This window comes from Narcine bancroftii, chromosome 14 (assembly GCF_036971445.1).
Source record: "Narcine bancroftii isolate sNarBan1 chromosome 14, sNarBan1.hap1, whole genome shotgun sequence".
Lineage (NCBI taxonomy): Eukaryota > Metazoa > Chordata > Chondrichthyes > Torpediniformes > Narcinidae > Narcine > Narcine bancroftii.
The window spans coordinates 24,269,705-24,284,791 of NC_091482.1; the positions used below are offsets into that span (position 1 = coordinate 24,269,705).

General features: G+C 39.7%; 1 protein-coding gene across 4 annotated transcripts in view; it reads right to left on the reverse strand.

Moving 5' to 3' along the window:
- Positions 1 to 15,087, reverse strand: part of LOC138749255 (syntaxin-1A-like) — a 323,823-nt gene that overhangs the window by 19,842 nt on the left and 288,894 nt on the right. For all 4 annotated transcript variants that reach the window (XM_069910420.1, XM_069910418.1, XM_069910421.1 and 1 more), the window contains exon 7: positions 2,767 to 2,840. In XM_069910420.1, coding sequence (XP_069766521.1) covers positions 2,767 to 2,840 — 74 coding nt within the window. The remainder of the gene's footprint in view (positions 1 to 2,766; positions 2,841 to 15,087) is intronic.

A 15,087-nucleotide genomic window follows, 5' to 3' on the forward strand; every position in this document is an offset into this window, starting at 1 on the left:
AGACTCTTAAGCATGTTATTGAACATGGAGGGGGTATTCAGTGTGAAGGTAGGACTCGTCCTACCAAATATCCTGGGAAGATCTATTTTAAATTTTACAATTTTTGAAATGTTAAATTTAGACATACTGCATGGCAACAGGCCATTTTGGTCCACGAGTCCATGCCACCCAATTTACACCCATTAAACCTATACCCACAGTACATTTTGAACAGCGGGAGGAAACCAGAGCCCCCAGGGAAAACCCACGCAGACACAGGGAGAACGTACCAACTGCTTATAGACAGCACAGGATTCAAACCCTGGTCCCGATTGCTGGCGCTTTAAAGGCGTTGCGCTAACTGCTACACCGACTGTGCCACGCCTATCTGTAGTGGAGACAATTTCTTCAAGATTGATTATCTTTTAGGGTTCACTCAGCACACGGTCTGCGTCTAGAGCTCCGAGGGACTCTAATTCCCTTGGTTGATGATAATTGTTGAAATGCTTCACTGCTTTCCCTTCCTTAGTAGTTATTCCATTGTTGTTAAATACCAAGGAGTTCTGAGTTCAACAGCTAAGGGTCATTAGCACGAGAATTTTTACTTTACTAATCTTTACTAAAATCTGACCTCATGCTATGAGACTTCCTGGTGGCTAGATTCAATGTTTAGATCTCCTGGAACCATCCTCTGGACTGTATACAACTGTGCCATCACTCTGGCAGCTTTGGTTTACAGCTGGGGCAAAACTTTCCCAAGACAATACGGAGGAGACTGGGACTTCAAGTTGATAAGTCTGATTCTGCACAAGCATTGTTTGATTATTTTGTGTGCGAGCTTTCCTGATGTAGATTAGGTGCTCAAATGATTCTAAAGATAACACATGGGCTAGGTATGTACTTGTGTTCTAAACCAGTGTCCAGATGAGTGGTACATCTGATGTTGTCTTGGTGGATTTTAGTAGCTGAGTGCCTTGCTAGCTCATCTGCAGAGTACAGATGAGGGTCACATTACTGAAGTTCAGGTCAAGATAGGTAAGGAAGGCAGATATATTTTTCTACAATATGTAAATGAAGCATAATTAAAAAAATTATAAACCAACAGTTGCCTGAACACTGTACATTGTACAAATACACATTACAATAAACTGACATTGAACATTTTAAACCTCAGTGATAGGGTTACATTTTTTCTGTTGTTCATCCACACTTGGAGCAGTGAGGACAGTTTGGTGCCTGTATCTTATTGTGCAGCATTGATTGGTTCCTTGCAAGGGAAGATTAAGATTGAGAAGAAAGATATCTCATTGAATCAGGATTTTCCCACGGACCTGAGAGGCATTTCCTCTTGTTGATGATTGGAGATCTAGGGTAGAGTCACTTCAGAAAGGATCATCCATTTGGGAAGAAATTTCATTAAAGCAGTGACTTTGTCAGATCGCATAAATAAATAGATCTGTGGATCCCAGAGGAGATTCAACAGGAACACTCATCACCTCACTGAATGACAGGACAGGATCAGAAATTTGAATTAAATTCACTTCTGTTTTGTTATTTTTCACTTCAGGTAAGTACAGTAAAATCCCTGTTACTGGGAATTTAAGCAACCGGCAAAAAAAAGTAAAAATTACTTAAGTTTAAAATTGGCACTCAAAGAGATTTATCTTTTTGTATGTCACTGGTCTCTTTGATTAAAATTGGTAAACTCAAATTTTTATGTATCAATGGGATAAAATTACCAGAGGTACAATATTACCTGTACATAAAAATTCATGAGCTAATACTCATTTATAGGTAGTCTAAATGTTAGGGACCAAGTAAAACAATACAGAAATGTTTCCATCCCATCCATCCAGACTATAACTTGCTCTCAGGTGATCTACAATATATCACAGGCTTGTTTCACTTGAGTAGTTTTTGCTCATTTCACTTTGAAGCAACTTTGAGGCTGGAGAATATCAGATGCATCACTGAGTCTGGAAGAAGTTAAATGGTTGATCATCATTTTCAAAGCAGAGTGGGAGAAAGGGTCAATTATTTGTTGGGAATAATGCACCGCTCTTCATATCTAGTACCAGAATTGAGCAGACTATTAAATCTGTGTAATTTTCTCCTAGGGATCCACTCTTCTAAAAACTAAAAGTCTAATTGCTCAGATTTAGACGAATAAATGCATGGAAGATTCGTGTTTGTAGAAATATAGGGTTGGACCCACAACAGCACTCAACTCTTTCTCAAATAGCACCATGGGATTCTAGCCTGCGTGAAAAATCAGAGTCCTTGGTTTTTCCATCTCATTGGAAGGATTCGAGTGTAAACACGGTACTGTGGGCAGGTCCTCACTAAGCTCGGCAGGCTGGCCTGCCTTCTGTACCTGTAGCCCCTCCCCATAAGATCCCCTAATAGAGCCCTAGTCTCCTCCCTCAAACCTGCCTTGGACATGAGCCAGCAGCACGTAGAGGCATGTCTGGGTCTTCTGATCAATAAAGCCTTTGACTACCCGCTTCGTGTCTGCGAGTGGTCATTGATCGCGCCACAACACTGAGGCATTAGCTGAGCTTGAGCCTCCAATGAGGTTCCAACCAACAATATGGACTGAGCTAGACCAATGGGTACATGCCAGAATTTTGTATTTTAGCCCAACATGCCGCTTTTCTCCCCCTTTGTCCATGCTTAATATATTTTTTTTCTACAATTCAGTCTACACAATAGCTTTGTTGGAATGGATTTCTTCCAACTTAGAGGAAGCACCAGATTTCGAGAAAACATTGCACACAGTGCACTCACCCCAGATGTGAAGATCGCAGGATTCCCACTCTCCAGCATGTCTTCCAGCTCCTCATTTGTGGTCGTTCTTCCAGCTGGAATCAAACAAATCAATACAGCCCTGACAGGGGGAACCAAACACCCTGGATGTTTACAATTCCACACTGTTCTTGTGTTCAGTGCATCATATACCATCTCTTGTTTCTCTACCCAAGGTCACAAACAAGTGTTCATGCCCCGTGAATGAGAAAAGGCCATTCACGGGGCATGAATGCCACTTAAAAAATTGTTTGTCCCTAACTGGTCATGCATTTAAGAATTTGCTGAGAATATGGGGTAGGGAAGACAAGATAAGATAATCAGATTTTTTTCTCTTTACTATTTAATGAATCTGATGAGCTTCTAGGACAGTGAACACATGCTAGGCCTCTTTATTGAGACCACCTTTTAATTCTAAAAGTACTGGAGTGCTTGAATTTCAGTTGTCTAACTGCTTGAGATAAAAATATTCAGATCGGGAGAAAGGCTGCCCGGTTAGGTTGTGCTGGCTACTTGGGATGTATTTTACAGCTTTTGACAGAAAAGAGGATAAGTTTATCAGAACAGGACCGAAGGTTAAAGCTGTTCCTCTGCTCCATTCACCAAAGTGAAACTTTTTGTTAACTTCCACGATTTTCAAGAAGCTAACATATTTGCGGCAGAAAATGAATAAAATTTGTACTGTAATTTAAATATTAAATGATACAATTATTTTGAGAGTTGTGATTTTTCATAATACAGCTTCTATTTAGAAAAAAAACCCTGAATCTGTAGATCTCACTCCTGCAGAAAGTACATTTTTAGAAATTAATATTTGAAAAAAATATTATTTCAAGAGGTAATATTTATATTTTTCCTCTCTTAATCACCTGTATTTCTCTTTTGGTTTATCCTCCATTAAATCTCATTTATGAAATGCATTTGGACTATTGTATGACTTAAGAGTAAAAGGAAGAGAGAGTAGGCAATGCAGTCCCGAGCCCACTTCACCACTCAGTGCCACACCAGATCGGATTTTTACTTTCAGGCTGATATCCCTTCCTGATCTTCACACCCTTGTTTATCGGACAATCCAAAAGTCTAATTAGAGCTGCTCTGGATATACACAATGTCTCAGCATTCACAGACCTCTGGGATGCAGAATGCCAGAGCTTCACAACCAAAGGGTCATACAGGCAGCATGGAAACAGGCACTTTATGTCCATCAAATCCATGCCAACCATTAACAGCCTATTTACATTAATCGCATTCTGTGTTCATTTTATCAGATTCTTCCATTCACCAACACACTAGAGGCAATTCATAATGGCCAATTAACCTGCAGACTACCACCTCTATGGAATGTGGGAAGAAATCTTCCTTGCCTTGGTACAAACCATTTCCAAGCAGTGCAGTGAGGAAGCAAACCTTTCAAACAGTCCCTGGTGCAAGATGTCCTGTTCCATCAAAATCTAGGCCATGTGCTGCTCTGCCATTTGATATTAGCAGAAAAAGCAAGAGGCACATCTCAAACAGGACTATGAAAGTAGCTGACATATACCAATGATGTATATTATAGATTGATGCACATGTTCTTTAGCAATAGCAAGTGAGTGTACTTAACAATGGCACTTATTGCCTTCCAGGAGAAATGTCTCATCAATGAGACATGTATATCCAGAGCTGCAATATCTAACACATGTGATCAGTATATCCCTAAGGCTCAAAGATTCAGCATGACTGCCCTATTAAGAAAGCCCATGAGCTCTACTTTGGTTGTAAAATTGGTGACCAAGAAAAACCCTGGGCTCCTCACATTTGTTGTGCAACATGTGCGGTCAACCTGAGAGCTTGGTTCAGCATCATCTTCTTTCTTTTCTTCTTCTTTGGCTTGGCTTCACGGACAAATATTTATGGAGGGGTATGTCCACATCTGCTGCAGGCTCGTTGGTGACTGACAAGTCCGATGCGGGAAAGGCAGGCACGGTTGCAAGGGAAAATTGGTTGGTTGGGGTTGGGTGTTGGGTTTTTCCTCCTTTGTCTTTTGTCAGTGAGGTGGGCTCTGTGGTCTTCTTCAAAGGAGGTTGCTGCCTGTTGAACTGTGAGGTGCCAAGATGCACGGTTTGAGGCGAGATCAGCCCACTGGCGGTGGTCAATGTGGCAGGCACCAAGAGATTTCTTTAAGCAGTCCTTGTACCTCTTCTTTGGTGCACCTCTGTCTCGGTGGCCAGTGGAGAGCTCGCCATAGAACATGATCTTGGGAAGGCGATGGTCCTCCATTCTGGAGACGTGACCCACCCAGCGCAGTTGGGTCTTCAGTAGCATGGATTCGATGCTTGCGGACTCTGCCAGCTTGAGTACTTCGATGTTGGTGATGAAGTCATTCCAATGAATGTTGAGGATGGAGTGGAGACAGCGCTGATGGAAGCGTTCTAGGAGCCGTAGTTGATGCCTGTAGAGGACCCATGATTCGGAGCCGAACAGGAGCGTGGGTATGACAATGGCTCTCTACACGCTGATCTTTGTGTGTTTCTTCATGTGGTTGTTTTTCCAGACTCTTTTGTGTAGTCTTCCAAAGGTGCTATTTGCCTTGGCGAGTCTGTTGTCTATCTCTTTGTCGATCCTTGCATCAGATGAAATGGTGCAGCCGAGGTAGGTAAACTAGTTGACCGTTTTGAGTTCAGTGTGCCCGATGGAGATGTGGGGGGCTAGTAGTCATGGTGGGGAGCTGGCTGATGGAGGACCTCAGTTTTCTTCAGGCTGACTTCCAGGCCAAACATTTTGGCAGTTTCCGCAAAACAGGACGTCATGCGACATTATGCAATTAAACATGCTAAATTCAATAAAAGTTAATTTAATGTTTCTCCAACTTCCTATATGATACAGCAAATCTGAAATTATCATTGTGTTCAGTTTAAAGTTGTCTATCATAATCCCCAATTTTTTTTTCAGAAAACAAACATTTTGGAAAACAAATTGTTGTCCAGTGTACCATAATTCACCCATATAACACATGCACACATATAATGCACAGAAAATCATAAATTGTGTAAAATATTTTCGTATAACATGCACACGCATATAATCTGCGGGTATAGTATAAATTCTGACTGGCAAAAGCAATTTGGATTTAAATGGGACACAAGACAAAGCATATGCCACAGTTAATCTCCCACAATTAACACCCAATCAACATTTGCCAGAGGTGTCAATTGCCCATTATGTAGATGATATCCTGCTGCAACACATTAACAAGCTTTGGAGATGAATCAATTAAATAGACGGAGACAAGCTTCAGAGATAAGCAGGATTTTAATTCTAAAGCTCTCTCAAATCAGAGATGGGTCTGGGCAATTAACACTGATAAGGCGCAGTGCCCTAGCCAGAATGTCCTACTTGTAAGAATACGATAGCATTTAGTACAAAGAGCATCGAGTCCACGCTGCTGAAGATCCAGCTGCGCTGGATGGGTCACGTCTCCAAAATGGAGGACCATCGCCTTCCCAAGATCGTGTTATGTGGCGAGCTCTCCACTGGCCACCGTGACAGAGGTGCACCAAAGAAAAGGTACAAGGACTGCCTAAAGAAATCTCTTGGTGCCTGCCACATTGACCACCGCCAGTGGGCTGATATCGCCTCAAACCGTGCATCTTGGCGCCTCACAGTTTGGCGGGCAGCAACCTCCTTTGAAGAAGACCGCAGAGCCCACCTCACTGACAAAAGGCAAAGGAGGAAAAACCCAACACCCAACCCCAACCAACCAATTTTCCCCTGCAGCCGCTGCAACCGTGTCTGCCTGTCCCGCATCGGACTTGTCAGCCACAAACGAGCCTGCAGCTGACGTGGACTTTTACCCCCTCCATAAATCTTCGTCCGCGAAGCCAAGCCAAAGAAGAGATATATCCCAAGATCAAAATTTCCCAAACCCACTAAAATTGTGTGAGTTCATTAATTTATGCTATTACATTTTCATGCTTGCTATTACATTCCCACAGTCACTATAAATTGTGCCCATTCTTCCATTGCCGCTATTATATTCTCATACTATAATATTTCCACATTCACTATAACTTGCCAGTGCATCTTTCCCATGGTCGTTATTAATTTTGCATGTTCTTTCAACCGCTATTATGTTCCCACACTCGCTAATATTCCTATACTCCCTATAAATTGCTGGTTCGACTTCCCATGGTCGCTATTAATTGTGCACTATCTTTCAACATATAAAAATATTCTTGTATAGCTAGTCCTAGTTTGTAAAATATGCTATTACGCGCGCTTTATATGCATAAAAATATGGTAATTTATTTTACAATTGGATTGCTTGCCTACTGCCCAAACTAACACCTTCCTTCCTCATTTTTAATTCATTCCTTCTCTCTACATTGAACAATATCCTAATTAGTATTGACAATTCTCTTCAAAGGATCATGAAAACTTTTATTATGCCATTTCAAACCTTCTCCCTTAGGAAAGCAATGGCTTTAGCTGTTCCAAATCATTTGGAATTCTTGGCAACTTTTGGCTTGGTCGACACTATCCCCTGGGCAATATGATGCTCCCTGCATGTAATTGGGTTACCAGGCACACATTGCACAAGTTTGCCCAGCAGTATGATGATTTGATAATGTTAATCCAGGATAACCTGGTCTCTCTCTCTGCCCATCATGCTCCCTTTAACATGTACTGCAACACACATATTCACACCCCCCTCCCCAGCCCACTTCCTTCTCCTCATCAACTAAACTGGAAGTGCTGGATTGAACATGAAGTGGAAATTATTTTATTTTCTTGTCTTGGAACCTGTCACATTGATTGAATTAAAATTCAACAGAAGGTACAAGTTGCACATCATAATAAAATAAACAAAACATTAGTGATTGGCAGTTCCAAAATTAGGATGAAGCATGAAAACTGCCCTTTTGCAAGCCAGACATTGAAGAGAAAACAAATTCAGATTTATATTCTCTCTCTCTCAAATGTTCCAGTATTAAAGGGAAAATACTTCAATGAGAGGGCATGATTTAGAAAATGGGATTTCCAGGCACTGTGCAATCCTTGCCAACAAATAATTTGTACAAAATTAGACAATCTTTGTTGGAGGTCCAGATAAATGTATGGAACTGTAACTCCTGCCAGGTAGCAATAAGGTGGCGTTTCTCCTTGTTGCACAGGGCACAAATGGTCTTTGGCAGCAGGAAATTGACACCAGTCTTCAATGAATGGTTCAAACTCCTTCCATCCCCCAATTAATCCATACCCCCTCCAAATGCACCAACAACCTTTCTGAAGACGGACACTGATAATATTTGCATATATGCATAAACATCTATTCACACCATCAAAAACCAACTCACTGATTCATATTCATACATTGCGTTGTATAAACCTGGGTTCACAGTTGGAAGACCAGACAAAATAAGACCATGGATTTTGCACAAAGAAAAACCTTAGCAAAGATGGATTTTGTCCAAATTTCAAATTTTGGTGGATGTTTAGTTAATCTTCTTCCAATAACGGTATAGGAGCCCACTTGATCCATCACATTCATTCTGTATCCCCAAGCAACCACAGAAATGCTATTCCCTACTCATTTCCTTGTAATTATTTTCTCAGTCCATGAACTCCCCACCCACTTAAATCCAATTAATCTACAAATCACCATGCCTTTGGATTATGGAAGGAAACTGAAGCACTCAAAGTAAACTCACATGGTCACGTTATAAAACAATTACAAACTCCACACTGACAGCCCCAGAGACTGGGATGAAATGAAAGAGATGGCAGCAGGCCAATCCATGGTGTCATAATTAGTAACAACTACACATTTATTGCATTTAGACAACTTGCTCCAACACCCACCTCCCTGACAGGAAATTGTATTTTATCCAGTTTATTTTTTGGTGAAAAATATTTGTAATCTGCTTTCAAGTCAATTCAATTGCCAATACAAATTATGTAATCAAACAATTGGCACTCTTATCAAAATGTTTCCTCGTCTATCTTCTGGATTACATACGTGTATACAGGATAAAATGCTAAAGAATCAATCTTTAGTTAAATCTGCTAGTGGCCAGCAATGACCCAACATAGAGAAGATAATACATAGCATGTTAAGTGCTCCGTGAAGCCAGGTGTGATTACAAATTCAACCTTAATGGCTTTGAGGTCCACTGCATCTGTGGTGGATGTTTCTCGACCCAACACAGTACCAGTTAAATCAACAGGATTATCCAGAAATTGAGCTCTGTGGAATTCTTGAAATCCAAATTACTGACCACCTCACCTGAATTCATGATCTCTTTCAGCACATATTATAACCCTAGGCAATTTTTTCAAAATAAAGGGCAAGATTTGTACTCTACACTTCAATTCAGTGTAACAGAACTGGCAATTTTAGCTTATTCTAAAAGCTAATAACAATATCGGTGGCTTATATATTTCTTGAAACCCAATTAATACATTACAGCAGGTATGTAGCATAAATCTAGAATCTTGAAGTTAGAGAACAAAATCCACAGATGTTCTAATATCTCTCCACTCTTGAAGTCTGCTGCTGTTGTATTTACCAGCACTGTTTCCGCTAAGCTTTGTAACCAGTGCACAAAAAAAATTAATGTGCACAAAAGGTTAGTTACCTAAAATAATAGTCATTAATAATTATACTTATTGAAAATAATCTCTTAGTTGGTTAAACAAGTAGTTAATCATACTTTTATATTAAAACAAGCCAATGCAGTTTTATTAGACATAGGTTGCGCCAAAATGATCTTAAAACAATTTCAAGTTTACATTTGCACAGCCATTCAGTGTGCACACACTTCTGTCACATGAAAACAATTTGCACAACCTAAGGTTTTTTGCGCACACTGACTATTGAAAATTAGAGGGAACATTGCTTACCAGGCAAATGTGTTTGGATGGAACCTCTCTTAGTTTCTTCCTGAATATTTCCTTTTTCCACATCTGTCTTCATACTGAATTGACTCTTGCTAAATTGAGTAAGGAACCAGGAAGCTGACATTTCCAGTGATATTTGTTTGGAGAACTCCTAATGGGATAAGGTCCCTTTAAAGTGTGCCTGGTATCTCTGCTGAGAACCTGGAACTGTTTTGTTTAGCCAGGCCCTCCTGAACCAAGAAATGAGGACAGGGCACAGCCAGATCAGGTTACACTCAGTTTATTAAAATATATTGCAAATGTACTTGGGATAAAAACTATCCAATGAAAACAAACAATTAACTTGCCCTTGGAAATAGTTTCCAAAAACGAAAATCCAGAGATTGTATGTGCACACATACTATCTCTGGACTGCACGTGCTCACACTTTGGATAAAATACTGAGACATCAATATTGCAGTAAAATCTGCAAGTGGCCAGCAGTGACCCAAAATAGAGAAGATAGTACATAGCATGCTGAGATCTTGGTGAAGTAGAGTTATGGAGTAAATCTTTATGGCCTAAGTTACTTGAGATCTACTGTGCCTATGGTAGATTTCAACCTGACACAGTGCCAGTTAAACCAAAAGGTTTATCCAGAAATTGACAGAGACCTGAGGAATTCTTGAAATCCACCTGAATTCACCTGAATTTCACATTCAAATATATGCATGCTCAGGCAAGAAAGTACAAGCTGAAGTAAAACACGAAAATCTGTAGACACCATGGTTGAAGTAAAAACACAGCGCTAGAGAAACTCAGTAGGTCAAATAGTGTCCTTTATATAGCAAAGGTAAAAATACATAACAAACGTTTCTCCACCTATCACCTCCTGCCTTTGCGACCACACCGCGCATCCCCCCCATTCTTTTGTTTGGACGCCTGCCAACATTTTTCCATATCTTGATGAAGGGCTCAAACCTGAAACGTTGGTTATGTATTTTTACCTTTGCTATATAAAGCCCACTTAAGTTTCTCCAGCATTGTGTGATTTCACCAAGTACAGCCTGAAGTCATCTTTGAGCAGTGGGATTCAGTTTAATATGAATTGTACCAGCATTAGAAAGCAGGAAACAAATAACTTAACAGGTGTTTGTTCCTACTTACCTTGGTCTTGGAAGAGAAAGAATCTCCCTTTCTTATTTTACCCCACTAAAGATTTCTCATTTGTATCACTGCACTGTCCTAAAGGGGAACTCATCACCCAGATGAGTTAGTTCCCAAGCCCAATTCTGCCTTCAGCAAACTGTTGATGACAAGGCTATCAGGTCGCACAAACCTGTTCACTGATCCCCCGTTCTACCTTGCTAGGATCGCTCAACTCCACTCTAAATGTGGACTGACGCACTGAATTCCAGAGGCAGTTGAGTGTTAGATATTCCGAGGCAATGTCTGAGTAAATGAGTCATGGCAAAATGGAAATCAAGGGGAAAACATTCCAATGGTTGGAACCACATATTGCACAAAGGTTGTGGTCGTTGGAGGTCCATCATCTCAGCCTCAGGTCATCGTTGCATGAGTTATTCGAGGTTACCTATAGCTGTTTCATTCAGATGAAAAAGTGAGGGTGCCCACTGACGATTGAATTATGTTCAATTCCATTGGTAATCACCCACCACATGAAGCAGCCCAGGCCTGCTAACCCAGGTAAGGTTAAGGCATGGGCTGATGCACAGAATGAAATATTCAAGCCACAAAAGTGCAAGGCAAAATCCATCTCCAGTAAGAGAGAGTCTAAATCAGTGATTTTCAAACTGCACCCCCAAACACACAGTCCACCTTAAGCAATCTCTATGCCATAAGTGCTCTGTGATTAGTAAGGATTTATTTAAGGTGGTATGTGAATGGAAAGAAAACCTTATGTGAACGGTTTCATTAACTCCAAAGGAAATGGGCCAATGACAATATTTCTCAAGCAAAATATTTCAGTAACAATTGGGTCGAGAGCAGTGATTCTCAACCTTCCCTTCCCACTCACAGACCACCTTAAGCAATCTCTTACCAATCACAACTGAAGGCATAGAGATTGCTTAAGGTGGAATGTGAATATGGGGGGAAGTTTGAAAACCACTGTTTCAAACCATCTGACCTTGATGCTAAATGTTTATTTTGTTTTCATTACTGAGGTTCCATCAACATCATGATCAGAAATTCAATGGAAGCTATCACATTAATACTCCAGCTACGGTAGCGGGTCACAAGCTGGGGACCAGGAAGTGAGCAAATCACCTTTTGACATTCCAAAGTCCTTCCACCATCTACAAGGCACAGCAAGAACAAGATGGAATACTTTCCACTTTCTGAGATGAGTGCAATACTAAAAGCACTTACAAAGTCTGACACAATCCAGTGGAAAGCAGCTCACTTTATTGGCACCCTCCTCTCCATCCGAATTATTAATTTTCTTCACCATCATAACACCCAATTACAGTGAGGGCCATCTGAAAAGGGTCAGTTACCTGTGCTGGCTGAATTCCTCCCAAACCATCATGAGGGACATGGCAATGGGAACATCCATTCGGCGAGTCCACTCCAAATCACACATCTCTTGATTTGGAAATATATCCCCAATCCTAAATCAGGGATCTAAATCCTGAAACTCCCCACTTACAGCATAGTTAGACCATTTTCTCCATATTCACTTGAGGGGTGTAACACTTCCATAAATCTGGCTTGCAGTCCAATATTTTGATTTTATTAAGTATGCGACTTAATTTCCTTAAACTGGAAATAATTTTTTTTAATTCCATTCAACTATTTTCATGATATAAAACTTTTTTAAATATACAAATATTACAATATTACCAGCCCTGATGCATCCAACATTAAAGTGATACTATCTGCTTAATGGAATATAATCAAGTTCAAGGCTCACAAAGCTTTGCATCAAACTTAAAAATATTGCAGACAGCCTGCTCCATATCTTTCCTAAAAATTATAAACAAGAAAGATTCTGGTGAAATCCCAGCAGAGCTTCACTACATACATTTTTTTTTCCTGAGGCAAAATGCTTTTTACTGATCAAACTGACCAGGGTAACAAAGTTAATTCTGAATTCATGCAGACAACCTGTCAACTATTTCATGAGCCTTAAGCTTCTTTATGGTCTTGCATGAAGAGCATTGTAAAGTGTCTTTTGAAAATCCAAACCAACGACATATATTAGATTTCACTCACTGCTCCAACATAGATGCCTGCAGGCTTGTGAGGCTTGACCTATTGCTTCAGAACATGTTGATGACTGCCAAAGGTTCTATGCTGTTTAAAAATTTATTTATTGCATGGTGCAGAATCCCTTCAACAATTTTTACAGTTGTTAGACTAACTATAATCACCATATTTTTACCCATTTTGAATATGACAATCGTAACCCATGGGGATTTCTTGTATTTCAAAACCCTGAAGAATATAAACTGAACCATGGTTAGCTTAGCGGGTGGTGCGATGTTATTTCAATGCCAGTGACCCATGTTCGAATCCAACACTGCCTGAGGAGTTTATATGCTCTTACTGTCACTTGCATGGGTTTTCCCTGGGTGCTCCAGTACCCTCCCACTCTTCAAAACATACACGGTTGTAACTAAATTGGGTGAAATTGGGCTGCACAGATTTTAATGGCCAGGATCAGCTTCAACTGTGTTGTAAAAAAATCTTCCTCCAATTTTTTGAGTATTTTTAACGATGCATTCCATGTCGTCATGTTTTTCAGATACACATTATTTGATAATTATTTTGTTAGGGGTTATTTCACCTTATTTACCAAGATTAGAAAATGCTTGGATTGTCTTTAAAAATGATGTATAAAATCTATTCAACACATTTGCCATGTTCCAATCATCTAGACTTGGCTTACTTATTTCATAAGCCTACTTTTAGTAGGTTACCATTTGCTCCACCTGTGGCTCATTTGTGACTGCACTATTTATGTTAGCTATTGTCACTTGAGTTCCAGAATTTGCATTCCCCAATACATGCCCTTCCATATTAAAGCCAAGTCTGTAACTTGCACAACATTACATTCACATGTAAAACAGTTAGTAACTCAAGGAATTCACCAATGGACCTTCTGTGCTGTTCAGTAGCTAACCAGCTGTGTTAGATCAGCTCAGCTCATGTGGGAAACAAATGTACTGCTGTACCCTTAAGAGGAGAGGCTGGTTTGCATCCACTGGTGTTCAGAGGAGTTGGGCGACTTAAACAAAACTTAAAAGATCCTGAGGGGGTATGAACAAGAAGGATATTTCTTCCTTTTGGAAAATCTAGAATTAGAGACAAAAGATTGCCCATTCAAGACAGAGGAAGACAATTTTTATTTCTCTCTGGGATTTGTGAGTCGTTGGAGCTCTCGTTCACAAAGAAGGGAGGAAGCAGTGTTTGAATATGTTTAAAGTAGGATGAGATTGATTCAAGATGAGGGTGAAAGGTAACTGTAGGTAGATGAATAGAAAGTTGAGGATACCATCTGATCCGCCATGATCTTACTAAATGGCAGTGGCTAAACTCAAGAGGTCAAGTGGATATATTAGCAGGTATTTGTTTTAACTCCCTTAAAAATGGACTCTGCTCCATCCATTTAATTTGCATGTTCAAGCCCTTGCAATTATGAATTATGAATTTACTATTTTCCTGAACCTGCCTTTTCTGACAAAATTGTTTTATTTTCCTTCCTTTTTAAAATGTTTTTATTGATATTTGTACAACAGGAAACCATACAATTATGGTATGTGCTCTGGAACTAGTAAAAAAGTAACAATAGTGAGATCATATGTGAAAATTTAGAAGTATAATTAGCGCAAACTTAACATTGCAATAGAATCTACAAAGTAAAAAGATAAATTCTAAACCCCTTCCCCTAAGCAAGTTTAAAGGTTGACATTTAAAAATGAAACATCAAGGAGCATAATCTTGGAGAGAGAGAGAGAGAGAGAGAGAGAGAGAGAGCACCATGCCAATATTCTAAATCAACACTAACTCTTAATTAAGGTTATGATAGTAGTCCATAAATGAGCTCCATTTCATTTGAAATTTGAATCAATGGCTGCATATCTAATTTTTTTCCAACTTTAAACAAGACATACTATCTCTTAGACGATGTGCATTTGTCGGTGAAATATTGTCTTCCATTTAACCAAAAATTGCACGAAGAAATGGATAAAATATGACATTGAAGTTAGTATAACATCATGGTCACAAAGTCTTCCAAAAAGAGCTATTAAAGGGTTAGGTTTCCAATTTTAATTTACAAATAACTGATAGTGTTTGAAAAACATCCTTCCAAAATTTTTCTAAGCTACAGCAGGTCCAGAACATGTGAATTAAAGAGGCATTATCACTTTTACATTGTCACATCAAGGATTTATGTCTGGATAAAAAAAAAACAAGACA